Source organism: Trichechus manatus, unplaced genomic scaffold (genome assembly GCF_000243295.1).
Source record: "Trichechus manatus latirostris isolate Lorelei unplaced genomic scaffold, TriManLat1.0 scaffold00111, whole genome shotgun sequence".
NCBI lineage: Eukaryota > Metazoa > Chordata > Mammalia > Sirenia > Trichechidae > Trichechus > Trichechus manatus.
Genome location: NW_004444047.1, coordinates 2,337,299 through 2,365,257, shown reverse-complemented (window position 1 = coordinate 2,365,257; position 27,959 = coordinate 2,337,299). Strand labels below are relative to the sequence as shown.

The following is a 27,959-nucleotide window of genomic DNA, read 5'->3' as shown; positions in this document are numbered from 1 at the left end:
TTTTTTTTTTTGTGAGTTAGAATTTCTCTCCAGCTCTGTCCGGGACCCTGTAAGAGCAGTCAGTGGTGGTAGCTAGGCACCATCTAGTTGTTCTGGACTCAGTCTGGTGGAGGCCGTGGTATTTGTGGTCCATTAGTCCTTTGGACTAATCTTTCCCTTGTGTCTTTAGTTTTCTTCATTCTCTTGCTCCCTAAGGGGTGAGACCAATGGAATCTCTTAGATGGCAACTCACAGGCTTTTAAGTCCCCAGATGCTACTCACAAAAGTAGAATGTAGAACATTTGTTTATAAACTATGTTATGCCAACTGAGGTAGATGTTACTGGAGATCATGGTCCCCACAGCCCTCTGCCCAGCAATTCAGTCCCTCAGGGAGTTTGGATTTGTCCGTGGAGCTTCCGTGACATTAACCCAAACAAGTTGTGCTGGCTTCCCCAGTACTGTATACTGTCTTATCCTTCACCCAAGTTATCAGTTATCTATTGCTTATTCAGTGTTATTCCATCCCCACTACCCCTCTCTCGTAACCATCAAAGATTGTTTCTTTTTGTGTGTAAACCTTTTCATGAGTTTTTACAGTAGTGGTCTCATACAATATTTGTCCTTGTGCAACTGCCTTATTTCCCTCAGCATAATGCCCTCTAGATTCATCCATGTTACGAGATGCTTCGCAGATTCATCATTGTTCTTTCCCGTTGTGGAATACTCCATTGTGTGTATGGACCATAGTTGGTTTATCCATTCGTCTGTTGATGGGCATCTAGGTTGTTTCCATCTTTTTTCTATTGTGAATAATGCTGCAGTGAGTATAGGTATGCATATGTCTATTTGTGTGACAATTCTTATTTCTCTAGGATATATTCCTAGGAGTGGGATTGCTGGATCATATATTCCTAGGAGTGGGATTGCTCGTATTTCTATTTCTAGCTTTCTAAGGAAGCGCCATATCATTTTCCATAATGGTTACATCATTTTGCATTCCCACCAGCAGTGCATAAGAGTTCTGATGTCCCCACAGCCTCTCCAACATTTGTTATTTCCTGTTTTTTTAATTCATTCCAGTAATGCTGGGGTGAGATGGTATCTGGTTGTGGTTTTGATTTGCATTTCTCTAATGGCTAGTGATCACGAGCATTTCCTCTTGTGTCTGTTGGCTGCCCTAATGTCTTGTTTGGTGAAGAGTCTGTTTATTTCCTTTGCTCATTTTTTAATTGGATTATTTGTCTTTTTGTAGTAGAAGTGTTGGATTTTCCTGTAGATTTTGGAGATTGGAACTTTATCTGATTTTTAATGGCCAAAAAATTTTTCCCAGTCCATAGGTTCTCTTTTTACTCTTTTGGTGAAGTCTTTTGATGAGCATAAGTATTTAATTTTTAGAAGATCCCAGTTATCTAGCTTATCTTCCGGAATTTGTGGGTTGTTGGTTATGGTTTGTATCCTGTTAATGCCGTGTATTAGGGCCTCTAGTGTTGATCCTATTTTTTCTTCTATGAACTTTATACTTTTTGGCTTTATACTTAGATTTTTGATCCATTTTGAATTAGTTTTTGTATGTGGTGTGAGGTATGGGTCCTGTTTGATTTTTTTGCAGATGAACATCCAATTTTGCCAGCACCATTTGTTATAAAGACTGTCTTTTCCCCGTTTGATGGAATTTGGACGCTTGTTGAATATCAGGTGACCATAGGTGGATGGATTTACATCTGGGTTCTCGATCCTATTCCATTGGTCAATGTATCTGTTGTACAAGTTCAAGGCTGTTTTGACTACCATAGCTGCATAGTAGGTTCTGAGGTCAGGTAGTGTGAGTCCTCCTATTTTATTCTTCTTCTTCAATAATGCTTAGCTTATCTGGAACATCTTTCCTTTCCATACAAAGTTAATGATTGTTTTTTCCATCTCTTTGTCTTAGTCATTTAGTACTGAAATACCGCAAGTGGATGGCTTTAACAAAGACAAATTTATTTGCTCATAGTCGAGTAGGCTACAAGGCCAAATTCAGGGCATCAGCTCCAGGAGAAGGCTTTCTCTCTCTGTCCGCTCTGAAGGAAGGTCCTTGTGATACATCAGTCTTCCCTTGGTCTGGGAGCATCTCAGCGCAGGAACCTCAGGTCCAAAGGACACGCTGTGCTCCCGGAACTGCTTTCTTGGTGGTATGAGGTTCCCATGTGTCTCTGCTCGCTTCTCTCTTTTATATCAGAAAAGAGATTGGCTTAAGACACTATCCAATCTTGTATTCCTCATCAGTATAACTGCCACTAATCCATCTTATTAGATCATACTGATTGAATTTACAGCACATAAGGAAATCACATCAGATTACAAAATGGTACACAATTGTACAATACTGGGAATCGTGACCCAGCCAAGTTGACAGATATTTTGGGGGGACACAATTCAATCCATGACACTCTGTAAAGAATGTTGTTGGTATTTGGATAGAGATTGCATTGTATTTGTAAATTGCTTTGGGTAGAATTGCCATTTTCACAATGTTGAGTCTACTTATCTGTGAGGATGGTATGTTTTTCCATTTATGTAGATCTTTTTGGTTTCTTGCAGTAGTGTTTTGTAGTTTTATTTGTGTAGGTCTTTTACATCCCTGGTTAGATTTATTCTGAAGTATTTTATTTCTTTAGGGGCTATTATAAATGGTATTGTTTTCCTAATTTCCTTTTCACCATTCTCTTTATTGGCGTATAGGAATCCAAGTGATTTTTGTATGTTTATCTTGTACCCTGCAACTGTACTGAATCTATTAGTTCCAGCAGTTTTCTCTCGGAGTCTTTTGGGTTTTCTACGTTAGTATCGTATCATCTGCAAATAGGGACAGTTTAACTTCTTCATTAGCAATTTGAATGTCCTTTATTTCTTTTTCTTGCCTTATTGCACTAGCTAGGACTTCCAGCACAATGTTAAATAGTAGTGGTGATAAAGGTCATCCTGGTCTGTTTTTCCTGTTCTCAAGGGGAATGTTTTCAGCCTGTCTCTGTTAAGAATGATGTTGGCTGTTGGTTTTGCATAGATGCCGTTTATTATGTTGAGGAATTTCCCTTCTATACCTATTTTATTGAGAGTTTTTATCAGGAGTAGATGTTGGACTTCGTCGAATGCCTTTTCTGTGTTGGTTGAGATGATTTTGTGGTTTTCTTTCCTTTTCTTTATGTGGTGGATTACACTGATTGATTTTCTAATGTTGACCCATCCTTGCATACCTGGTATGACTCCTACTTGGTCATAGTGTATTATTTTTTTTGACATGATGCTGAATTCTATTGGCTAGAATTTTGTTAAGAATTTTTGTATCTATATTTATAAGAGATATTGGTCTGTAATTTTTTTTATGGTGTCTTTGCCTGGTTTTGGTATCAGGGTTATGCTGGCTTCATAGAATGAATTCTGGAGTATTGCTTCCTTTTCCATGTTTTGAAATAGTTTGAGTAGTGCTGGTGTAAGCTCTTCTCTGAATGCTTGGTAGAATTCTCCAGTGAAGCCATCTCAGCCAGGGCTTTTTTTGTTGTTGTTTTTTTAATTACCTTTTCAGCTTCTTGTCTTGTTATGGGTCTGTTCAGAGTTTCAACATTATTTTGTGTTAGTTTGGGTAGGTAGTGTGTTTCTAGAAATTTATCCATTTCCTCTAGGTTTTCAAATTTGTTGGAGTGTGGTTTTTCATAATATTCTGTTATAATCCTTTTTATTTCAGTTGGGTCTGTTGTAATGTCCCCCATTTCACTTCTTATTTGGGTTATTTGTGTCCTCTCCTGTTTTCTTTTGTCGGTTTGGCCAGTGGTTTGTCAATTTTGTTAATCCTTTCAAAAAACCAACTTTGGTTTTGTTGATTCTTTCTATTGTTTTTCCTATTCTCTATTCCATTTATTTCTGCTCTGATCTTTATTATTTCCTTTCTTCTGGTGGTTGTGGGATTTTTTTTTTTTTTTGGTGTTCTCTTTATATTTGCTCCAGATATGAAGCTAATGTTTGATTTTTGTCTCTTCTTTTTTGATGTGTGCATATATTGCTGTAAATTGACCTCTTAGAACTGCCTTTGCTATGTCTCAAAGGTTTTAGTATGATGTGTTTTCATTCTTGTTTGATTCTAGGAATTTTTGATTCCATCGCTGATTTCTTGTATTACCCAGTGGTTTTTAAGCATGGTGTTATTCAGTTTCCATTTGGTTTTTTTTTTTTTTCCCTTGCTCTTCCTGTTGTTAATTTCTACCTTGATGGCATTGTGGTCAGTGAAGATACTTTGTATTATCTCAATGTTTTGCATTTTGTTGAGGGTTGCTCTGTGGCCTAAGATGTGGTCTCTTCTGGAGAACGTTCCATGTGCGTTGGAAAAGAATGTGTACTTTGCAGCTGTTGGTTAGTGTTCTATATATGTTTATCAGGTGAAGTTTGCTGATTGTGCCCTTTAGCTCTTCTGTATCTTTGCTGAGTTTCTTTCTAGATGTTCTGTCCTTTACTAAGAGTGGTGTGTTGGAATCTCCTACTATTATTGTGGAACTGTCAATTTCTCTTGTCAGTGCTGTTAGAGTTTTTTTTATGTATTCTGGAGCCCTGTCATTGGTGCATGGATGTTTATTATGGTTATGTCTTCATGCTGGATCATCACTTTAATCATGACATAGTACCCTCTTTTGTCTTTTTTGGTGTATTTTGTTTTTTAAAGTCTTATTTTATCTGAGATTAATATTGCCACTCCTGCTCTTTTTTGAGTGCTGTTTGCTTGATATGTTTTTTTCCATCCTTTGATTTTTAATAAATTTACGTCTTTGTTTCTAAAGCGTATCTTTTGTAGACAGCATATTGATGCATGCTGTTTTTTAAAAATCCATTCTGTCACTCTCTGTCTCTTTATGGGTGCATTTAGGCCATTTATGTTCAGTGTAATTATTGATAGGTGTCAGTTTATTGCTTTCATTTTGTAGTGCTTTTTTTTTTTTGTGGTGCTGACATTTTCTTTGTTCCTCTTACTCTCCTGTGCTGAATTCCTTTTGTGTGTGGATGTTTTTATTCATTTGTCTTTGTGTAGATTTTGTTTTTACTGAGACTTTATGTTTCTCTTTTTTATTTCGATGAGTAGGTTTGTTAACTTTCTTTGTGGTTTCCTTAAAATTTAACCGTATCTTCCTAGGTTTGAACCAGTCTGTTATTACTTGGTATCGCCTTGCCTTCCTCTCCATTAGAAAGTTCTATACCTACACCGTTTAGTCCCTCTTTTATTGTTCTGACATTGTTGTCATTTACAGATTAACCTCTCTGGTTCCCTGTTGTAATTCTTTGGTTTTGGATAGTCCTTGAGAGTTCACTTCCTAGTTTGGTATCTGGCTGGTATGATCTTGCATCCTAGATTCAGGCTGTGGTCTGATGTTGTTTGTTCTCAGACTGAAGAACTCCCTTTAATAATTCTTGTAAATTTGGTTTGGTTTTTACATATTCCCTTAATTTCTGTTTATCTGGAAATCTCCTAATTTCAGCATCATATTTGAATGAGAGTTTTGCAGGATATATTATTCTTGGTTGGCTTTTTTTTTTCTTTCAAGGTTTTATACATGTCATCCCATTGCCTTCTTGCCTACATGGTTTCTGGCGTATAATCTGAGCTTAGTCTTGTTTCCCCTCTGTGTGTGACTTTTTGTTTTTCTTGAGCTGCTCTCAGGATTCTTTCTTTGTCTTTGGTTTTAGTGAGTGTGATTATGATATGCCTTGGTGATATTCTTTTGGGGTATACCCTATATGGGTTCGTTGAGCTTCTTGGATGGTCAGCTTTTCATCTTTCATGATATTAAGGAAATTTTCTGTCAACATTTCTTCAATGATCCTCTCTGTGTTTTCCGTTTTCTCTCTGTGTTCTGGAACCCCAATCACTCACAGATTTTTGCTTTTGATTGTATCCTACATAATTCTCAGTGTTTCTTTATTTTTCTTCGTTCTTTTTTCTGATTTTTCCTCCAATTTGTATCCAAGGGTTTGTCTTCAATTTCCCTGATCCTGTCTTCCATTATTTCAAACCTACTTCTCAGCCCTTCTATGACACTGTCCATTTCTGAAATATTTTTATCTTTTAGATTTCTAATTGTTGTTTTTGTATGATTTCTAGTTGTGAATTTATTTTTGTATTTTGTTCCTGTATTATTTTCCTGATGTCTTCCATTTTTTGTCTGTATTTTCCTTGAATTTGTTTGCCCTTTCCATGAATTTGTCTATTTTTTCCTCATTTTTATCAGCTTTTTTGCTTCAACTCTTGGATAGCTCTGAATATTAGAGATTTGATTTCCCTAGCAGATAGTTCTAGTGCCTTATCTTCTACTGGAAAGTCATTTGGTGTTTTGTTTTGAATGCCTACTGGAACCATCCTGTCCTGTTTTTTTTTATATGTTTTTATATTGTCTGCTGTCTTCGGGACATTGAGTAGTTATTTTCTTCATTTATTGATTGTAAATTGGTTTGTTTCATCCTGCTTCATTGTTTTATTTGGTTATGTTTCAGGAGGTGGGCTGTGCATTCTTTGTTGTTTGCTCGTCTGTGGGTATGATACTTTTCACCTCCTTGTCCAATGGGCAGAGCCAATTGCTCAGCTATGGTGTAGTAGGGCAGGACCAGCTGAACGGGATTCGCTGGGATGGGTTGTTTGTGGCATGTACTAGGGTCATCAGGGGAGGCCAGGAGTCAGTGCAGGGCAGGTTTTGGTAGTCTGTGCCTGTGCTGCTTGGGGGTGTGATGTTCAGCGCATGGTGCAGGTAGGCAGGAAGGAGGGGGGATGTTGTGATGTGTGGAGCGAAGATGAGTATGGGAAATAGGAGAGAGAGGAGAGAGAACCAGGAGACAAAAACAAACAAACCAGGAAAAGAAGAAAAGAATGTTAAGGGAGCTTGCCATTGGAGTGGAGAGATGAGAAACCGAGAAATGGAGAAAAGCAAAAAGGAGGAAAAAGAGAGAAGAAAAAATAAATAAAAATTAGTAAAAAAAAAAAAAAAAGAAAAGCAAGGCCCCCAGGGATCCCACCAGTGTGGCTGTGAAGACTGAGGACATGGCTCCCAGGCCGTGAGTGCAGCCTGTAGAAGGGGCAGAGATGTTGCACAGCATCAGGTGTCCTTTTTCTGAATGCAGAGAAGAGATAACAGGAAGATGAGCTTCATGCAGATTTCCACGGCATCTGGAGCAGTCGTGGCACACATAAACACTCCATCAGTATTGATTGCACCTGGAGACAGAAAGGGTGGTTCTGGTAAGGGGGCTGTATTGGTTTCCTGGGGCTGCCGTAACAATACCACACACTGGGTGATTTATACGAACAGAAATGTATCGTCTCACATTCTGGAGGCTGGAGGTCTGAGATTAGGGTGTGGACCGTGTCAATTCCTTCTAAGGCTCTGAAGGAGACACTGTTGCTGCCTCTCTCCCAGCTTCTGGTGGATCCTGGCATTCCTGGGCTGAGGCTTCAGCATCACATGGCGTCCTTGCTCTGTCTCCTGTCTCTGTATCTCTTCTTATTTATATGGACACCACTCATACAGCATTAGGACCCACCCTGCTCCTGTGTGACCTTGTGTTAACTAAATGATAACATCTGCAAAGACCCTATTTCTAAACACGGTCGTGTTCACAGGTGCTGGGGTCAGGACTTCAGCATGTCTTTTTGGAAGACCATAACTAAATCTATAACAGAGTTTACGAAATAACAAATTTTTGAAATCTGTAACTTCTGTCTCTTAGTTTCTCTTCCAGTTAAGAACTACTAAACTATGTGGAAAATGCACTCAATAATTTCTAAGTCTCAATGATTTAAGAATATAGTATATTCATTAGAAAACACATAAAATTAAGTGGCTTGATATAATTTGAAATTTCCTTAGACTACTTCCTTTGTAATCGCAACAAGTAAAGAAAAAACATTTTTGATGAGGGTATTTTCTAGAATTTGAAGCATTTGGCTCTAGTCTTACCTCCCACAACCCCCATCCCCAACATATCTTCAGGGGCTAGAAACAAACTGGGGCAGTGTGGCTCAGTGGTAAAATTCTCGCCCTCCATGCAGGAAATGTGGATTCAGTTCCCAGCCAGCACCTCACGCACAGCCACAACCCATCTCTCAGTGGAGGCTTGCATGTTGCTGTGATGCTGGAATGGTTTCATTGGAGCTTCCGACTATGACAGAGTAGGAAGAAAGGCTTGGTGGTCTACTTCTGAAAATCAGCCAGTGAGAACTCTATGGGTTTTTACAGTCCTATCTGTGACAGATCATGGGGATGGCGCGGGGCTGGGAGTGTTTTGTTCCCTTGTGCATGGGGTCGCCGTGAGTCCGGGCCGACTCGGCAGCAGCTAACAACAAGGGAAATTAAGAGGAATTTCTTTTGTCCATCTTTGGGCTTGGTAACGTCCTGTGTAGTGGCTCCACATCACTGATGTGTCCCGTCCTGTTCCTCAGTGGAGCTGTGTGTCTGCTGAGAAGCTTTTGTTGAACGAGTTCCAGAAGAAAGAGTCATAGAAGAGCCATACTTGGTGAGCGATGTCAGCAGGGGCTCCAGAGTGAAGCTGCTTGAGCAAAGACTTGCTGTTGAAGTCTTGGCCTTGGCCTGCTGGCCCTCGGCCTCCCATCCAGCTGCCTCCCCTTGGAGAGCTATGGCATGGGTTGGTCTGTCAGCTCAGCCCAGGGCTGGCTGACTGCTGTGGACTGAATTGTCCCCCAAAATATATGTTGGAATACTGACCCCTGTAGCTGTGGGTGTAACACTTTTGGTAAGAGGGTTTTCTTTGTTATGTTAATGGGGCCACATCAGAGTAGGGTGTGTCTGAAATCTAGTCACTTAAAAAAAATTTTATTTGCTTTAGGTGAAAGTTTACAGAGCCTATTAGATTTCCCATTCAAAAAATATGTACACAATTTTTTTCATGACATCGGTTGCAATCCCTGCAATGTGTCAGCACTCCCCCCGCCCCCTGCTCCCTGGCTTATCTGTTTCCATTTGTCCAGTTTTCCTATGTCTCAGTAGCTTCCTTTGCCCTGGTTAAGTTATGCTGACTTCCCCAGTATTGTGTACTGTCTTTCCCTTCACCAAAGTTAACACTTATCTATTGTCTACTTAGAGTTTTCCCTCCTCACCCCTTCCCTCCCTCATAACCATGAAAGATTGTTTTTTTCTTGAGTTCTTATAATAGTAGTTTCATACAGTATTTGTCCTTTTGTGATTGACTTATTTCACTCAGCATAATGTCCTCCAGATTCACCCATGTTGTGAGATGTTTTGCAGATTCATCATTGCTCATTATCGTTGAATAATACTCCATTGTGTGTATGGACCATAGTTTGTTTATCCATTCATCTGTTGATGTGCATCTAGGTTGTTTCCATCTTTTTGCTATTGTGAACAGTGCTGCAATGAACATGGGTGTGCATATGTCTATTTGTGTGACAAGTCTTATTTCTCGAGGATATATTCCTAGGAGTGGGGTTGCTAGATCATACGGTATTTCTGTTTCTAGTTTTCTAAAGAAGCACCATATCATTTTCTAAAGTGGTTGTACCATTTTATGTTTTCATCAGCAATGTAAATCGAATCACTTTTGAGGTATCAAAAGAGCAGATCAGGCTTGGAGACAAACTGGGGAAGACTGATGCCACATGAGGGTTGCCAGGGAACGAGGAACACCAGCACTGCAGATACTGAGGCAAGGATCTTCCCCCAGAGCCCACAGATTGACCGTCCCTAGACCTCGTACACTTCAAGACAGTAAAATTTCTGTTCATTAAAGCCAACCACCTGTGGTTATTTCTGTTAGAAAACCAACAAACTAAGACACTGGTGTTTCATTCACTGTGAACTTTGAGACATGTCAGCTGTGGCTTTATCAGAGACGCAGGACCTTAGGAGTGCCGTGGAATAAAGAACGTGCCGTAGGAATTAGACCCCAGGCAGTTGTGGGAGCCAGGGGAGGAGCGGGTGGCAGGTGGTGCCCTGGATGTGGCAGGACAAGCCACCAGGAGGAAGAGCTGGAGAGGAATGGGGAAGAGGGGACAGACTGAAGCCCCCACTTCTGGCTACAGATTACACTCGGGTTCAGTGAGTAAAAAACGCCAATTTTGGTCACCATAAGGCTGGGCATTTCTGCTGCTTTTGCTGAACAGCTGCTCACTTCAGCCATTACTTCCCTTCACTCGTCATCCGTTCATCACTGGTGCGCTCAATCCTCAAGCATTTTCTGAAAAGCTAATGTGTTCCAGAGGCTTCTAGGCTGGGGAGGAGGGCAGCAATGAGTCAGATGCTGCCTCAAGGGGGTTATCATCCAGAGTTAGTGACGGTCACTTGTACAGACGAAACACGTCAAACATGGCAGACACTCTTCAGAGGGCCTTGCCGGCACGACCTCAGTTCATATGGCCGTTCTTCCCTGGTGCTAGGTGCTACGTCAGGTGCTGGGGTATCACAGTGAACAAGGTAGTTCCCACACCTCCGTGAGCTTGCACCTTGATGCGGGAGACGGACCAGTAAACAGCAGTTACAATACGATGTGCTGAGTCTCCCATTGAGAAGCAGAGAGGAGGCTTGTTTAGCCCAGCCTTGGTGAATCAGGGAGGACTTCCTGGAGGAGAGGCCAGTAGGGCAGATTGGGAAAGATGAGAAGCATCAATCCAGGCAAAGGCAGGGTGGTGAGTGGGAGGAACAGGATGCCAGGGAGAGGGGATGGAGTGTGCCAAGTCCTGGAGAGGAGAGTCATCATTGTTAGTCGCTGCTGAGTGGATTCTGGCTCATGGCGATCCCGTGTGTGCAGAGCAGAACTGCTCTATAGGGTTTTCAAGGCTGTGGCCTCTCGAAAGCAGATCTCCAAGCCTGTCTTCCTAGGCACCTCTGGGTGGGTCAGAACGGCCAGCATTTCAGCTAGTAGTTGACCAGTTGACCGTTGGCACCACCAGGGACTCCTGGAGGTGAGAGAGTGGGATGGATCTGGGGAATGGAAAACGATGCAGTGTAAGCATTCATGTAGTGCAAAGGAAGGTGAGGGCCACAGGAGGGAGCTTGTTCGAGGGCTCCAGGGAGGGCCTGAGCCGAGGGGGTGTGGGGTGGGCTCTTGCTTGTGAGGTCGAGTCTGTGAAGCGGCGATGCCCCTGGGGAGGAGGACATGGCGGACCTGAAAGAACTTGAACATAGAGGGGTGGGTGTGAGCAGGCAAGGGACTTTCATGGGGAAGGGTCCCAGCTGATTGCGTGAACTGCAGAGTAAGGACAGCCCTTACCCAGAAGACCATCGGGAGGACTCAACGGCACAGTGTCAGAACCAACAATGCAGAAATGTGTTTCCAAACGCGGAGTTGTTAGTCATCTTTTTGTTAATTGCTGTCAAGCTGATTCCAACTCACGGCGACCCCATGTGTGCAGAGCAGAACTGTGCTCCATAGGGTTTTCAAGGGCTGAGTTTTGGCCACTGTTATGGACTGAATTGTGTTCCCCCAAAATATGTGTTGGAACCTTAACCCCTATACCTGTGGATGTAATGTAATGTAATATACCGTAATCACTTTCCATAATGTAATCTAGTATAAGGTAATCACCTTCCATTATTATTGTAGTTGCTAGTTGCTGTTGAGTGGATTCCAACTCATGGTGACCCAATGTGTGCAGAGTAGAACTGCTCTATAGGGTTTTCAAAGCTGTGACCTTCTGGAAGCAGATCGCTAGGCTTGACTCCCAAGGCACCCCTGTGTGGGCTCGAACCACCAACCTTTTGGCTAGTAGTCCAGCGCTTCACCCTTTGCACCACCCAGGGACTCTTTATTCACTTTTATGGAAGACTTTTAGTTGCGTTTCCACCACCCAAATCTTTGAATTTGTTTTTCTTCTTTTTACTAATTAATGTTTCCCTAGTATGCAGAATGCAAAAGCCCCTTCCTCATTAAATTACTTGGTTGTTGTTGACGGTAGTTGCTGTCTAGGTGACCCTGACTCATGGCGACCCCACATACAGTAGGACAAAGCGCTGCCCAGTCCTGCACCAACTTCACGATCATCGGTGGGCGCAAGTCCATTGTTGCAGCCATTGCGTATGTTGAGCGCCTTCCAGCCTAAGGGCATCTTGCAGCACTGTGTCAGTCAGTGTCCTGTGTCTGGTTGTTAAAAATACAACAATGCGTGTTTGAGCCGGTAGGTAGAGTTCCAGGTACAATTTTGTCACTGGGTCCTTTGACATCGGTTTGTCTGTCTGTCTTTGAAAGATTATGACTCGGATGCGATGAGCAGCTCTTACGAGTCCTATGACGAGGAGGAGGAAGATGGAAAGGGGAAGAAGACGCGGCACCAGTGGCCCTCCGAGGAGGCCTCCATGGACCTCGTGAAGGATGCCAAAATCTGTGCCTTCTTGCTGCGGAAAAAGCGCTTCGGGCAGTGGACCAAGCTGCTGTGCGTCATCAAAGACACCAAGCTGCTGGTAAAGCTTTGAGCTCCTTGTTTTTATGTCAGATTGGTCAGGCTTGCTGTCTGTAAGGACGGGATCTGTCCCAGCCCTTACCGTCCTCGGTGAGGGGGCGGGGCTCTCAGACGTCCCAGGTGTGCTTGCACCTGGCCCAGGCCAGGACTCAGAAGCCACAGCAAAGGCTGCTGCTGCCGCCGGGTTCTGCACGGTCAGTGGGGTGTGCCTGCATGGCCCGAGGTTTGTGGCAGCCCTGTTGCAGGGTCTGGCTCCCAGCACAACCCCAGGACAAAATGACCCCCACTCCGGCGGGCATGTGTCCCCGGAAATGCAGGCTGGTCTAATGTGCCAGAGGCCGCGGGATGCACTTTCTCCTAGAGAGTCAGTGGATTCCTGAAAGCCAGGTCACGGGGTGGGGCGTGGAGGCCACGGGAGCTTGGAGGGAGTTAGAGGCCATTTTTTGTTTTTTGGTTTTTTTAAACCTGAGAGGCAAAATAGGAAGATAGAGGCAGTAACAGAGAAGCGGGGACAGGAAAACGTAGGCTCCCTCCCTTCTTCCGCTTGCTTTTCTCCTTCCTTCCTCCCTCCCTCTCTCCCTCCCTGCCTTCTTTCCCAGCTTCGGAAACCTTGGCTGGTTTACTTTATGTACTTTAGAGTATGTTTTTGCCTTTTATTTTTTCTTCAATGTAAGCTTGGGATTAAAAAAAAAATCACTCAAAATTATATTGTTAAAACAGAAAACATAAGAATTTACATTTCTGTATATCACTCTTCAGTGAAGCAGATACATATGTATGTATATATAGATATACATATATACATTTACCTGTGAATTATGGGAATCATAAGTTACTAGATCCTTCGGACAGTGTATATTGCCAATTAATTAATTATTGTGTTCCTTTTTTTATCAGTGTGTGTACATATTTTTGCCACGTGTGGCCTGAATTTCTCTTAAATTTAGAATATTTCCAGAATGATGCCATGGGGATTTATATAAAGTAAGAAATGGAAAAAAAAAAAAAAGAAGATTAATGTGTTCCTTATTTACAGGCTGACCTAATGGCTGTGAGATGTGGTGGATTACATAAACATTATAAAAACCCACCATCAGCTCTCACTTAGAATGCTCATGGCAGCCCCAGGGATTCTGCCCGAGGGAGGGACTTGTTTGGGGTCCCCTCTCCCCGCCCTCCTGCCCTCACCCCACATTGTCTTCTCCCCCCATCTTTCCCCCTCCCCTGCTCTTGCCTTCCTTGATCCCCATCAGTTTCCCTGGGATAGTGACCCTGCCCCCCAGCAGCAGTCATAAACGTTTAATAAGGCGTAGATGGAAAGCCACATGGACGCTGTCCTGGATGAAATACAGAATCAAAGATCGTTATCTTTATTATGATGCTCAGAAAGGACCTATGATCCAGCTGCCCAAATTATCCCTGCTGATGCTTAAAAAAAATCAAAAGTGATAAAAGCAAATTCTCCCCAAGTTTAAACAGTACCAAAACCAAGAAACCAAACCCATTGCCGTTGGGTGGACCCCTACTCATGGCGGCCCGCAAAGAGAAGAACTGTGCTCCATAGGGTGTTCCATGGCTGGCTTTTGGGAGCAGATGGCCAGGCCTTTCGGCCAAGGCCCCTCTGGGTGGACTTGAACCTCCTGCCTTCCGGTTAGCAGCTGAGTGCTTTCTACTCGGACGCAGGTGGGGCCGCCATGACTGCTTTGTTGTGTTTGCCCGGTACATTGGGTCTTCAGGCATCTCCAAGGCGCGGGCGGCCTGTTACACCGCTGCGAACGTGTCTGCGCCAAGGCATTAACCTGAGGAAAAGGCAAGCCTCCTCCGCCGCGGTAGCAATTAGCGTCTTTTCACCTTGCGTTTGTACTTGATCAAAACGTGGACAGTCTGGGGATCGTCCCCAGCAATCTGAGGTGGGCCGCTGCTTGTGTTCTTTCCGCTTCTTTTTAGATAGGGCAGCCATTAGTTGAATTAAAAAAAAATGTATATATATATATACATATATTTTTAAATGTAAACCGTAAAATAGGAAAGGATTCTAGAAGCCATTTCTAAACATAGGCGTCTGTTCATTTACACCTTCGCCCATGAGTGGTTTAGCGTGAACAGCGCAGGCTCTCTGAAGTCTTAACCGTTCGGGCTGGAGTCCTGGAGCCACTACTCACGTTGTCTTGCCGCGGGTGAGTCGCTTACCCCGTCTGGACCTGCTCCCTAAGCTGCAAACTGAACGTCTGTGACGCTCAAATATGTGTGAGGTGCCTCATATGTGGTTGGCACTCAGTGCTTGGCAGCAGATGTTCTTGTTAGTAATAATTTAACATAATCACAGCCATAGTGACAGCTCATTGTACAAATGATGAAACCTGCTCCGGAAGCTTAAGAAACCTCCTGGGACCCAAAGTAAATTAGTAACAGAGCTGGGACTGTTATCTAAACTCTTAGACTATGTACTTCTGTGAAGAGGTATGCTTTGGGTCCCAAGTCGTAAAATTAAACAAAAGGTGGCTGAAGCCTTGGACAAAGATTTGATTCTAAATTTTACAGATAGAGATTAAGCAAAAACGATATGCACTAGCTCTTGGTGCCGACTTTCCCAGCTGAAATCTCTAGCATGAAGGCCTGTGGGCCAGTCTGGTTCTGCATTCTCTGCTCATCTAGAAGGCATGTCTTTTGCAAACCTCTTCACACATCGTGGAGCCCTGCTGGTGCAGTGGTTAAGAAGAACTCGGCTACGAACCAAAATCCAGCCGTTCGAGTCCACCAGCCACTCCTTGGAAACCCTATGGGGCGTTTCTACTCTGTCCTGTAGGGTTGCAATGAGTCAGAAATGACTTGATGACAATGGGTTTGGTTTGGTTTTTTGGTTTTGTACATTGTGTATTGATAATTATGCTCCTAATAAAATTGTTCCTCTGTCTTTCCGAAAGGAAACAGACCAAGTAAACAGCAAATGACAGGGGTTACAGACAGATACAAAGATAAAGTATCCAGATTATTATACTGTCTCCCCACCTCAGGGCCCTGCCATTTCAACAAATGTAATAAAATGTATTCATGTAACTGAGTGAAGAAATTCCACCAGAACATAAGCTCCCTGAGGGTAGGGACTTCCTGTTTGCTGCTGAATCAAGAATAGATGTGCGGGAACTAACTTCTGAGTTGTGAATCAATGTATGTTCACATATCTGGAGATAGAATGTCACTGGCGCTTTGCTTTCTAGATGGGCTACCCATTCCAATTGACTCGACGGCAATGGGCTTGGTTTTTTTGGTGTATTCGTTTTCTGAGGACTGAATGTTTCCCCCGTCCAATCAGACTGCCATTTGCCTTGTCAGTACTCAAGCTGTCATGATGCCGGAGCTTAATCACGTTTCTGTTTTAATGTTCTGACAAAGTCACTCTGTAGTCCACTGACGTGTGATGTTAAATGCAGTGCTACAGAAGTTCCAAGGACCAGCAGCCGCAGATGGAACTACCCCTCCAGGGCTGTAGCGCCACCTACATCCCGAAGGACAGCAAGAAGAAGAAGCACGAGCTGAAGATCACCCAGCAGGGGACAGACCCCCTGGTCCTGGCCGTCCAGAGCAAGGAGCAGGCCGATCAGTGGCTGAAGGTGAGTTCTCTTTGCGTGTCTGCCCGCTTTTCATTTCCAGACCCCTTTCTCACATCTCATTGGTTTTTATTTGTATTTTTTCAAGCATAGGCATGCACTGACTAACTGAATAGTTTTCTCTTTGGTAGCTGAATGTTCTGGCTACCTTGAGGCCCGTCACAAGCCCATTGGTTTCAACACTTGGGTGTATATACCTGCTAGATGTACCTTCCCGTTCCTGAGTGCAGTGACCCCCCCTTTGATGGTTAGGACCCCCTGGGTCCTGAGCTCCTCACTCTGCACTTGAGTGGTCCCAGGGGTGGGGGGCTGTGAGAGACAGAATGTAAAGTGATGTTAGGTTGTACTTGGGAAGTGGAGTCTTTGAACACAGTCAGTGTATCTTCTTATTTTCTTATTGCTTTTCATTCTCCTCTGAGGCCAGGATTGGAGAGCAGGACTCAGGTTAACTGAGGCATGCGTTTTGATTGTGAGCATGTGAACATTGTTGTTAGGTGGCTAGGTGCCGTTGAGTCGATTTTCAACTCCTAGTGACCTCATGCGACAGAGGAGAACTGCCCCAGAGGGTTTTCTTGGCTGTAATCTTTTTTTTCTTTCTTACTACCATTTATTATAGATTCTTCTTTTTTTTTAAATTGTACTTTAGATGAAGGTTTACAGAACAAACAGTTTCTCAAACAGTTGGTACTCGTTGTTTTATGACGATGGTTAACAACCCCACGACATGTCAACACTGTCTCTTCTCAACCTTGGGTTCCCGATTAGCAGCTTTCCTGTCCCTTCCTGCCTCCTAGTCCTTGCCCTGGGGCTGGTCTGCCCATTAGTCTCATTTTGTTTTATGGGCCTGTCTAATCTTTGGCTGAAGGGTGAACCTCGGGAATGACTTCATCACTGAGCTCAAAGGGTATCCGGGGGCCATGCTCTCAGGGTTTCTCCAGTCTCTGTCAGGCCAGTAAATCTGGCCTTTTTTTTTGTGAGTTGGACTTTTGTTCTACATTTTTCTCCAGCTCTGTCCGGGACCCTCTGTCGTGATCCCTGTCAGAGCAGTCAGTGGTGGTAGCCGGGCACCATCTTTGGCTGTAATCTTGATGAAAGCAGATCACCAGGTCTTTCTCCCAGGGAGAGGCTGGGTGGGTTGGAACCACCAACCTTTCGGTTAGCAGCCGAGCACTTAACCATTGCACCACCAGGGCACCTTCAAGGTTAAAGAGTTAGATATAGGTTAATATCCACAGTCGGGGGTACGATGCGCAATGTAACAGCTATTCTCTCGGGCAGACTTTTAACTGATGGAAACGCACACGTAGGGGGATACTTGGTGAGGAAGGAGCGAGCTCCTGCGTCCTCTCCCTGCTTTCCTTCCTCTTTCTCCCTTTTCCCTGCGGCCTTTCCTCCTTCTGTCGACAGGCAGGGTCATTTTTCCCAGGGCCCCTGCCCCTGTGTTCACCTGCCTGTGATGCTGCCCCCCGGGCTGGGCCTGACCTGTCACCTCCCCGGAGAAGCTCCTCCTAATCCCCCAGGTGTGCGTTCCCCCGAAGCGATGGTGTCCGTAACCAGCCAGCGCCGGCTCACAGCAATCCCACGTGTGTCAGAGTGGAACTGCGCTCCACAGGGTTTTCAAGCGCTGATTTTTTGGAAGTAGATCGCCAGTCCTTTCTTCTGAGGTACTGCTGGGTGCACTCGAACCGCCAACCTTTGGGTCAGCCGCTGAGCGCATGAACCATTTGCACTGCCCAGGGACTCGATTGTCTCTATACCAGCCTGTTTGTTTCCTGTCAACTGAGCGCGTCCACCGCAGTCAAGAATTACGTTGTTTCTTTATTTACCTGGTTACCGTCTGCCTCTCCCTTGCTAAGTGTATCACGTGATATTGGCGCCTCAGCTGCTGGCACAGCGCCTGCGTCATGGCAGACACTCCACGTGTGTGCGTGAGAAGCAGCACGGCTTGTCAGATGGCCCCCGGCTCAGGGATTGTTGCTCCACGGCAACCTCATGTAGAAGTGAGCGTGGCGCGCTCCTGCACCATCCTCACCATGGTTGCTGGGTTTGAGCCCACTGTCGAGGCCACTGTGTCAGTCCATCTCATTGAGGGTCTTCCTGGTTTTCACTGACCTTCTACTTTACCAAGTATGTTGTCCTTCTCCAGCGATGGGTCCCTCCTGATGACATGTCCAAAGTAAGCAAGCCAAAGTGTCGCCATCCTTGCTTCTAAGGAGCATTCTGGCTATACGTCCAGGATGGATTTGTTTATTTCTCTGGCTCTGTCATTACAAAGCCTTGCGACTTGAGCAACCATGTTGCTTATCTTTTCTGGGCTTTGGTTTCTTCATCTGTGAAACGAGGGCAATAACGGTGTCTGCCTTGTGGAGTGTCGTTACCGTTGTTAGTTGCTGTACAGTCTGCTCTGACTCCTGGTGATCCCAAGCACAACAGGATGAAACCTTACCCTATTCTGCACCATCTTCACAATTGTTGATACACTCGAGTCCATTGTTAAGGCCACTGTGTATTTGGAGTGCCTTCCAACCTAGGGGCTCATCTTCCGGTACCATATGGGACAATGCTCTGTTGTGATCCATAAGGTTTCCACTGGATGATTTTCATAAGAAGATCACCAGCCCTTTCTTCCTAGTCTGTCTTAGGCTGGAAACTCTGCTGAAACCTCTCCACCATGGGTGACCCTGCTGGTATTTGAAATACTGGTGGCATAGCCTCCAGCATCACGCAAGCCACCATGGACAAACTGACAGACATGGGGTGGGAGATATGGGCTGTTAGGAGCATGGAATGGGGTAATCCATGATTAGCAGAATGCTTGGCTCATAATCAACACTCAATAAATCTTAGCAATTTTTGTTGCTGTCACTTTAGCAATTGCGTATAAAACCTAAGTGTTATGCTGACTAGTATTACTTTCTGTTTATTGTATCTTCTTGTAAGATTTCAATGCACCAGCTGGTAGGGTTTCTTCATGCCTATCCTCAGGTGGCCATGAAGTCCCAGAAGAGCTCTAAGTCCCAGAAGGGGTTAACATATCCAGTACCTGGTGTATTTATTCCTAGGAACTGGCTATGTTTTGGTGCTGTTATAAATGGTATCTTTTAAAAATTACTATGGTTTCACCTTCTAATGGTATACTGCTGGTATACGAGAAATACCATTGAGTTTTTTATCCAGCTACTCTTATTAATGTTAACAATTATCTGTAGATTCTTTTGGAATTTTGTTATCTGAGGGTAGTGGCATTTCTCTCCAATTCTTATACTTTGTATTTCTTTTTCTTGCCTTATTGCACAGGCTAAGACTTCCAGTACAATGCTGCCTCAGAGTGATCATATGTGTGTTGTGAATCCTTGCTCTTCGTGAACTTCAAAGCACAGAGTTTCGACATTTCACCATTGAAGTATGATGTTTGTTGTAGGGTTTTTATAAGTACTCTTTTTCAGATTAGGAAGTTCTTTCTATTCCTGCATTGCTAAGAGTTTTTTGTTTTGTTTTTTAAAAGTAAATGGATGTTGAATTTTATCAAATGTTTTTCTGCTTCTAGGTATCAAGATGATGCTATCCCCATGAAACAGTTTGGGGGTTGGGCAATGTTCCTTTTGTTGATTCTCTCTTTTGCATGTTTGATTTTTATTTCATTAATTTATACTCTTTAGTTTTTTCTTCCTTTTGCTTTCTTTGGTTTCTGTCATTTACGCTTTCTTCTTCCAATCTTTTGAGATGGATGTTTAGTTCATTGATTCTTTCTTCCCCTAATATATGCATTTAAGCTGTAAATTCCCCTCTAAGTGGGCTTTAGCGGTATCTCAAGGTTTGGATATGTCATAGTTTCATTACCACTCATTTCACAATATTATTTAATTTTCATTTGATTCTCTCCAGTGACTCATGAGTTATTTGAAACTACAGTTCTTAATTTCTGAACATATGTGGTTTTCTAATTACCATTTTTATTATTGATTTATAGTTTAATTGCCTTGTGGCAAGAGAATCTCCTGTCTATGATTTCACTGGTTGCAAATGTGTTGAGACTTGCCTTAGGGCCCAGCACGCGTTCAGTTTTTGTCCATGTTCTGTGTGTGCATAAAGAGACTGTCGTTGCTTGAATTGCATACAATATTGTGTACATGTCTATAGGGTCAAGTTTATTAAGCGTGTCGTTCAAATCTTCTGTATTCCGTGTATAGGATTTGCAAACATTTTCCCTCTTTCTTTGGGTTTTCACTTTCTTGATGGTGTACTTGGAGCACAGGACTTTTTAGTTTTGGTGAGAAGCTCAGTTTATCCATGTTTTCCTTTTGTTGCTTCTGTTTTTTGTGTCATATCTGAGAACCTATTGCCTAATCCACGGCACTGAGGATTTATACTTACGTTTTTTTCTGAGAGTTTTATAGTTTTACCTCTTATAGTTAAGTCATTGACCCATTTTGAGTTACTTTTTATAGATGGTGGGGGGTACAGGTCCAATTTCATTCTTTTCTGAGTGGGTATCTACTTGTCCAAGGAGCCCTGGTGGTGCAGCGGTTAGACTGCTCGGCTGCTTACTGAAAGGTCAACTGTTCGAACCCACGAGCTGCTCCTTGGGAGAAAGATGTGGCAGTCAGCTTCTGTAAAGATTACAGCCTTGGAAACCCTGTGGGCAGTTCTTCTCTGTCCTGTAGAGTCGCTGTGGCTCAAAATCAACTCAACAACAACGGGTTTGGTGTAGTTTGCTATACACTTGTCCCTGTTGAAATAATTTGGTTCTGCTTTCTTCTCTGAAAGAGCAGACAGCTTCATGCTTGGGGACGTTAGCTCTCTGATCAGCACTTTGTTTTGTTTTGAAAATCTTCCTGAAAGTTGATGGTCATGAATTTCTGATGTTGAGTCTCCTTAGTCTTTCAGACACACAACTTTAGTATATCACGTGTCAATTCCCGCCGTCAGCAATGTCTCTAAAGCCCTTTAAAATTTACAGAGTTTACAGTGTCAGCTCCAAAGTATACCATCATTATCTCTTAAACCTCAGAACAGCTACATGAACCAAAAACAACAACAACCAAAAAACCCGTTACCATCAAGTTGGTTCTGACTCATAGTGACGGTACAAGATGCAGTAGAACTGCGCCACAGTGTTTCCAAGGAGCCGCTGGTGGATTCCAATGGCCGACCTTTCGGTCAGCAGCCGAGCTCTTAACCGCTGTACCACCAGGGCTCCCTCAGCTACATGAGAATGGTGTTATTAACAGTTTCATTTTACAGGTGAGATATTGAATCTCAGGTAGATGAAATAACACAGTGACCAACAAGTGATGGAGCCAGGGCTTAACCTGCCTTCAAATTTCATTCCCATTGTGCCATGCCATCTGACGGACTGCCATTTTCTCTTTTATTCCTCACTGCTATGATCCTGGCACCATCCTTTCAGAAAGGTGGGAAAGGCAGGTGTGAAGTAGGGAGAAGCTTTCTTTACCCTGCTGCGCCCTTTACCTGGTCCCACTCTCGGGCCACCAGCTCCCATCCTCTGGGCTCTCCTGTGTACCTGGTCCTCCTTGGAGACCCACGGAAGACCACTGTAAAACCTCACCTCTCTTCTTTTCCCCTCTGTCAGTGTCCTCAGTGTTTTTGCACACCAAAGAATAGCTCCCTTCCAAACGATGTCGGTCTAACATGAAGTCACCTTGTGTGCCACTGCATTTCAGTGTTTCACTGTGACATGGCGTCGGGCTGACAGTGCAGACTGACAGCTAAAAACAAAACTTCTTCAAGATGTCAGATGCTGATGGAGTGAAATAATCTTTTAATTCATCGGATGTAAGATACAGATGAGAGCCGCTTAGCTAATTATAGACTGATGACTCCTTTTGTGAAGGGAACATTAGTGGTAAGAACTGTTTTTTTTTTTAGCATTTCCTGATTATTGCTTTAAAAGGATGGAACAAATACATGGTTGATTATCTTTTCTAAAGAGTTCCAGTTGTTGGAATCACTCCATTTAATGTTTGTGCTGTTGTTTTTGTTGCATACGACAGTGACAGGACCTAAGAAATCTTGATTAGAAGTTGAAGTCATATGACATAACTAGTGTCAGTCAATTGCTTATAGAATTTTAATTTTTTAAAGCTGGCAGAGTCTCGAAATGGTCTAGATTAGTTTCTTCCAGATCCTGCCATTGGGTCAGCTCCCTGTCAGAAAGACCTGGAGGTTTGCAAAACATAGATCCCCAGGCCCAGCTAGTCAGGTTCACTTAGGGACTAACACTTTCATTTGCCTTTTTTCTTCATATCTTTCATTCTCTTTAAGATCAAAATGTTACAGATACAGTTGAAAAATGCCTCCATATTTAATTCTCCTCTCTCCCTCCTCGAAGTTAATTTCCATCTTGAATTTGGTCTTTATTATTATCTAAGTATGCTTTCTAAAAAGTATTTTTACTTATGCGTGTACCCGCTGTTGTGACCAGCTGTCTAGTCCGCGCAGACTCAAGGCGGCCTTGTGCGTAACAGAACGAGATGCACCATCCTCACAATCGTTGCTGTCGTGGATTGAATTGTGTCCCCCAAAAATATGTGTATCAACTCGGCTAGGCCGTGATTTCCAGTATTGTGTGATTGTCCACCATTTTGTCATTTGATGTGATTTTCCTGTGTGTTGTAAAGCCTACCCCTATGATTTTAATGATGTGGGATAGGCAGCAGTTATGTTAACGAGGCAGGACTCAGTCTACAAGATTGGATTGTGTCTTGAGCCAATCTCTTTTGAGATACCAAAGAGAGAAGCGAGCAGAAAGATATGAGGACCTCATACCACCAAGAAAGCAGCGCCGGGAGCAGACTGTGTCCTTTGAACCCAGGGTTCTTGCACAGAGAAGCTCCTAGTCCAGGGGAAGGTTGATGATGCGGACCTTCCCCCAGGGCCACAGAGAGAGAAAGCCTTCTCCTGGAGCTGATGCCCTAAATTTGGACTTCTAGCCTACTAGACTGTGAGAGAATAAACCTCTGTTTGTTGAAGCCATCCACTTGTGGTATTTCTGTTATAGCAGCACTAGATAACTAAGACAATTGCTATGTTTAAGCCCATTTTTGCAGCCACCCTGTCAATCCATCTCGTTGAGTGTCTTCCTCTTTTTTGCTGACCCTGTACATTACCAAGCATGATGTCCTTCTCCAGGAACTGGTCCTTCCTGATAATGTGTCCAAAGTATGTGAGATGAAGTCTCACCATCCTCACTTCTAAGGAGCATTCTGGTGTACTTCTTGCAAGACAGATGTGTTCATTCTTCTGGCAGTCCACGGGAGATTCAGTATTCTTCACCAACATTGTAAGTCAAAGGCATCAATTCTTCTTCGGTCTTCCTTATTCACTGTCCAGCTTTTGAATGCATATGAGGCAATTGAAAACACCATGGCTTGGGTCAGGTGCACCTTAGTCCTCAGAGTGACATTTTTGGTTTTCAACACTTTAAAGAGATCTTTTCCAGCATATTTTCCCAGTGCAATATGTCATTTGATTTCTTGACTGCTGCTTCCATGGGCGTTGATTGTGGATCCAGGCACAATGAAATCCTTGACAACTTCAATTTCTTCTTTATTCAACGTTACTAGATCTAGCCCAATGGCTTCCCAGGGCTGTTTGTACAATTACACTTCTGCCATCAATATTTGAGAGTAATCATTATTTTGTATGTGTCTTTTCGGAATTTCTTTGTACATGTATAAGCAAATAGAAATGAATATTTTAATGCCCCCTTACCACATAGAAAGCTGTAGTGTTCTGCACCCTGCTGTTTTTTACCTAAGCAAAATATCTTGGAGATTTTTCCATTTTAGAGAGTAAAGTGCTTTGTCTTAGTCATCTAGTGCTGCTATAACAGAAATACCACAAGTGGACGGCTTCAACAAACACAAGTTTATTCTCTAACAGTCTAGTCGGCTAGAAGTCCAAATTCAGGGTGTCAGCTCCAGGGGAAGGCTTTCTCTGTTGGCTCTGGAGGAAGGTCCTTCTCATCAATCTTCCCCTGGACTACGAGCTTCTCTGTGCAGGAAGCCCGGGTCCAAAGGACACGGTCTGCTCCCGGCACTGCTTTCTTGATGGTATGAAGTGCTCATGCCTCTGTGCTCGCTTCTCTCTTTTATATCTCAAAGAGATTGGCTTCAGACACAATCTAATCTTGTAGATCTCATCAACATAACTGCTACTAATCCATCTCATCAACGTCATAGAAGTAAGATTTAGAACACATAAGAAAATCACATCAAATGACAAAATGGTGGACAGTCACACAATACTGGAACTCGTGGCCCAGCTAAAGTGGCAGATATTTTGTGGGGACACAGTTCAATCCATGACATGCTTCCTCTTTCTTTTTCATAGTAGATAACATTTCATTGAATAAATAGACCATAGTTTTGTTTTAAATCTGTGTCCTATTGTTAGGACAGTCAGGTTGTTTTCAGTTTTTCAGTACGACAGACAATTCTGTAATAAATAACCCTGTGCATACTGCATTTCACACTTTTGCTAGGATGATGCAGGTTAAATCCCCAGAAGGCGTATTTGCTTGTGTAAAGGTCATATGCGTTGGTGATTTTGGTATATAGCCAAATCCCTCTTCATAGGAGTTTCACGAACTTACCCTCCCACCCATAATTCAAATAATTAATGCCTTTAAATTATGGTGTTGGTGAAGACTATTGAATATACCATTGTAAAAACTGCATGGGGGCAGTGTCTGACCTCCTCCAACCACACAAGGGGGAAGGAGAACCAAGATCAACAGCTCAAGGCTGATTCCCATGAGGTGGAGGCCAGACAAACCTCCTCTCTCTGCCATCTTTACCAATTCTGACACCAACCATCCCTCCCACAGCACTCTCTACTTTTCTGCTGGGTTTGATAATTCTTTGCACTAGCCACACAGAACTCATAGAAATCCTCATGATTATGGGGTTTGTTAGGGAAGTAACAGGTTATAAATTCAGGCTCAGGAACACTCAAAGATACAGTTCTTCCATTAGGACAGCCTCTTCCCACCTGTGCTGGCAGGCACATCTCTCCCAGGCCCTCGGCCTCTGCCCAAAGGCACTCAGCTTTCTCTCTCCACGGGCCGGGAAACCACCGTGCCGTCTCCTGCTGTTGGGTCTCTGCTGCTGGGTCTCACCATCTTCACGGTTACAGCTCACTCTCTCTGTCTCCTTGTTCCAGGAGCTTCTCAGTGCAGAAATCCCAAGTCCCAAGGACGTACTCTCTACTCCTGGCTGTTCTTTCTTGGTGGTGGTTGGATCTTCTCTTCCTTCCCACCTCTGGATGGCTCATTTCAATCCCAGCGGGACGGCAAAACTAACCAATCTATTGGGTGGGCCACAGTGACACTATCACACAGTCCCGCCCAATCACTTGTGTGGGAGTTACAAAACCGTGGCTAGAAAGGCAACACACAAAAGAGATCTATCACACGGCAGCCATGAACTGTCAGAAGAACGAACGCATCTGTCTTGGCAGGACAGCCAGAATGCTCCTTAGAAGCGAGACTTTGTCTAATGTACTTTTGACATGTAATCAGGAGTGACCAATCCCGGGAGAAGGACATCATGCTTGGTAAAGTAGAGGGTCAGTGAAAAAGAGGAAGATCCCCAATGAGATGGATTGACACAGTGGCTGCAACAATGGGCTCAAGCCTAACAGGGATTGTGAGGATGGCGCAGGACTGGTCAGGGTTTCATTCTGTTGTACATAGTATCGCTGAGTCACAGCCAACTTGATGCGCACAACAATGACGGCACCCTCCCACCAGCAATATATCAGAGTGCCTTTTCCTTCCCAGACTTGTGAAAGGAGTGTGTTATCGAACCTTTGAAGTTTTGTGATTCTGAGATTCCGCTATCTCGGTCTGGTTTGAATTTGGATTTCTCTTACTATGAATGACGTTGAACGTCTTGTTTATAGGGTGTAAGAGCCAGTTGTCTTTCTATTACTGTGAACTCTCTGTTTATATCTTTTGTCGTTTTTGATTGTATCCTTTGCTGAGAAATCTGTGTTTAAGGAGCTTCCGATGTGAAGCCAGGCTTGTCGACCACTGCTCTCATTCCAACTGCTTGGTTTCCTCTTTGAAGGCCCAGTGGAAGAGGTGAGACTTGAGAGCAAATAAGTACTTTTGCAAGTCAGATAGGCAGCTCGGGTAAATGCCATTCCAGTGCCACTTTGAGTAAAGTTTTATTTGATTTTTATAATTGTTTCTGAAATTCGGTATAATAAAAATATAAAAGAGTCGGGAAAAGGCTGTGAGAGCCAGTACTGTGTAGAGATGGCGTAGTCAGAGCCCAGATAGGGTCAGGCTGCCTCGGGGTCCATCTGAGCCTCCCCAACACTAGCTGTGTGACTCAGACAAGCTACTCACCTTCTCTGTGTCTCGGTTGTCTCATCTGTAAAAGAGGTGGTAATAATAGCACCTGCTTTCTAGAGTTGTTGCTGGGAGAAGCTGGTGGATTTGAACTGCCGACCTTTAGGTTAGCAACCTGAGCTCTGAACCACTGCGCCACCAGGGCTCATAAATAATATTAAATTAAGATGTAAAGCATTTAGAATGGCACCTGGGTGTAGTGAGCACAGCATATGTAAGCGTAGCTGCTGTTATTATTATTATTGTTATTAGTATACTACCACTTCTACCTCTCGGTAAATTATAAGCTTCTGCTGAAAACCTTTCGGAAATTGCAATATGGCGTCCTTAAGACCACCCCGAGGTTCAATAACTGCTAGAAGGACTCAGAACTCAGAACTCAGAGAAGCTGTTATACTCACGGTTACGGTTTGTTACAGTGAAAGAATTGAGATTGAAACTAGCCCTGGGAAAAGGTGCCCAGGTGGATCCCAGGTGAGTTCCAGGAGCTAGCATCCAGGTGTCCTCTCCCAGGGCGGTCCCGGACAGTGCCTTCTTCCCCGACGGCCGTGCTGACCGCACCATGGGGTATTTCCAGCCCGGGAAGCTCCCCTGAGCTGCGCTGTCTGACCACCTGCCTGGCTAACCTCCGTCTCTAGCCTCAGGCTGACAAAGGAGATCTGTCTCTGCTGCGGCCAAGTGCTGCCCCACATCACCACAGAGGCGTCAGGTCAGCAGCACGCCGCCAGCTGCCTCAGAGCTCCCCAGACTGTAACACAACGGTTGCTTCACTTGCGTTTGCTTGTGGTTTCGACTGTTGTTGTCCCAACTTCTTGAAGTGTATAATTGTTGTTGTTGTTAGGTGCCATCAAGTGGTTCTGACTCACAGCGACCCCGTGCACAACAGAACAAAACACGGCCCCGTCCTGCGCCATCCTCACAATCCTTGTTATGCTTGAGCCCATTGTTGCAGCCACCGTGTTGGTCCATCTCGTTGAGGGTCTTCCTCTTTTTCGCTGACCCTCTACTTTACCAACATTTTCACTTTTCTTATTCATGCATTCAAAGCTTTAAATTTCCCTCTAAGCACAGTTTTAGCTGCACCCGATCAGTTTTGATATTTTGTGCTTTTATGGTCATTTAGTTCAAAACGTTTTCTAATTTCTGTTGTGGCATCTTTTTTGAGTAATAGTTTGTTTAGGCTATACTGCTGAATTTCCTAGTATTTGGTGATTTTAAAAATTATTTCTTTTAATTTCTAGTTTAATTCCACTCTATTCATAGAACTTTATATGACTTCATGTCTTGGAAATTGATACGGTTGCTTTATTGCTTAATATGTAGTCAATTTTGGTACCTGTTCCATGTGGACTGTAAAGAGTATATTTTGTAGGTATTTGGTGCGCTGGTCTCTATATGTTTATTATATCAAAGTCGTGAGTTGTTGTCCTCAAATCTTGTATTCCCTTACAGATTTATCCATCTGTTTGTTTTATAGTTACTGAAAGAAGGGTTGTGTTAATATCTACCACTGTTGTAGATTTATCTGTCTTTTTTCTGTCTATTTTTGC

The 27,959-nt window shown here is 43.6% G+C and overlaps 1 protein-coding gene across 1 annotated transcript in view; it reads left to right on the top strand.

The window, feature by feature from the left end:
- Nucleotides 1-27,959, top strand: part of AFAP1 (actin filament associated protein 1) — a 133,534-nt gene that overhangs the window by 33,980 nt on the left and 71,595 nt on the right. Inside the window, exons 4-5 of the mRNA XM_004383550.1 lie at nt 12,210-12,421; nt 15,852-16,031. Of these exons, the coding sequence (XP_004383607.1) occupies nt 12,210-12,421; nt 15,852-16,031 (392 nt within the window). The remainder of the gene's footprint in view (nt 1-12,209; nt 12,422-15,851; nt 16,032-27,959) is intronic.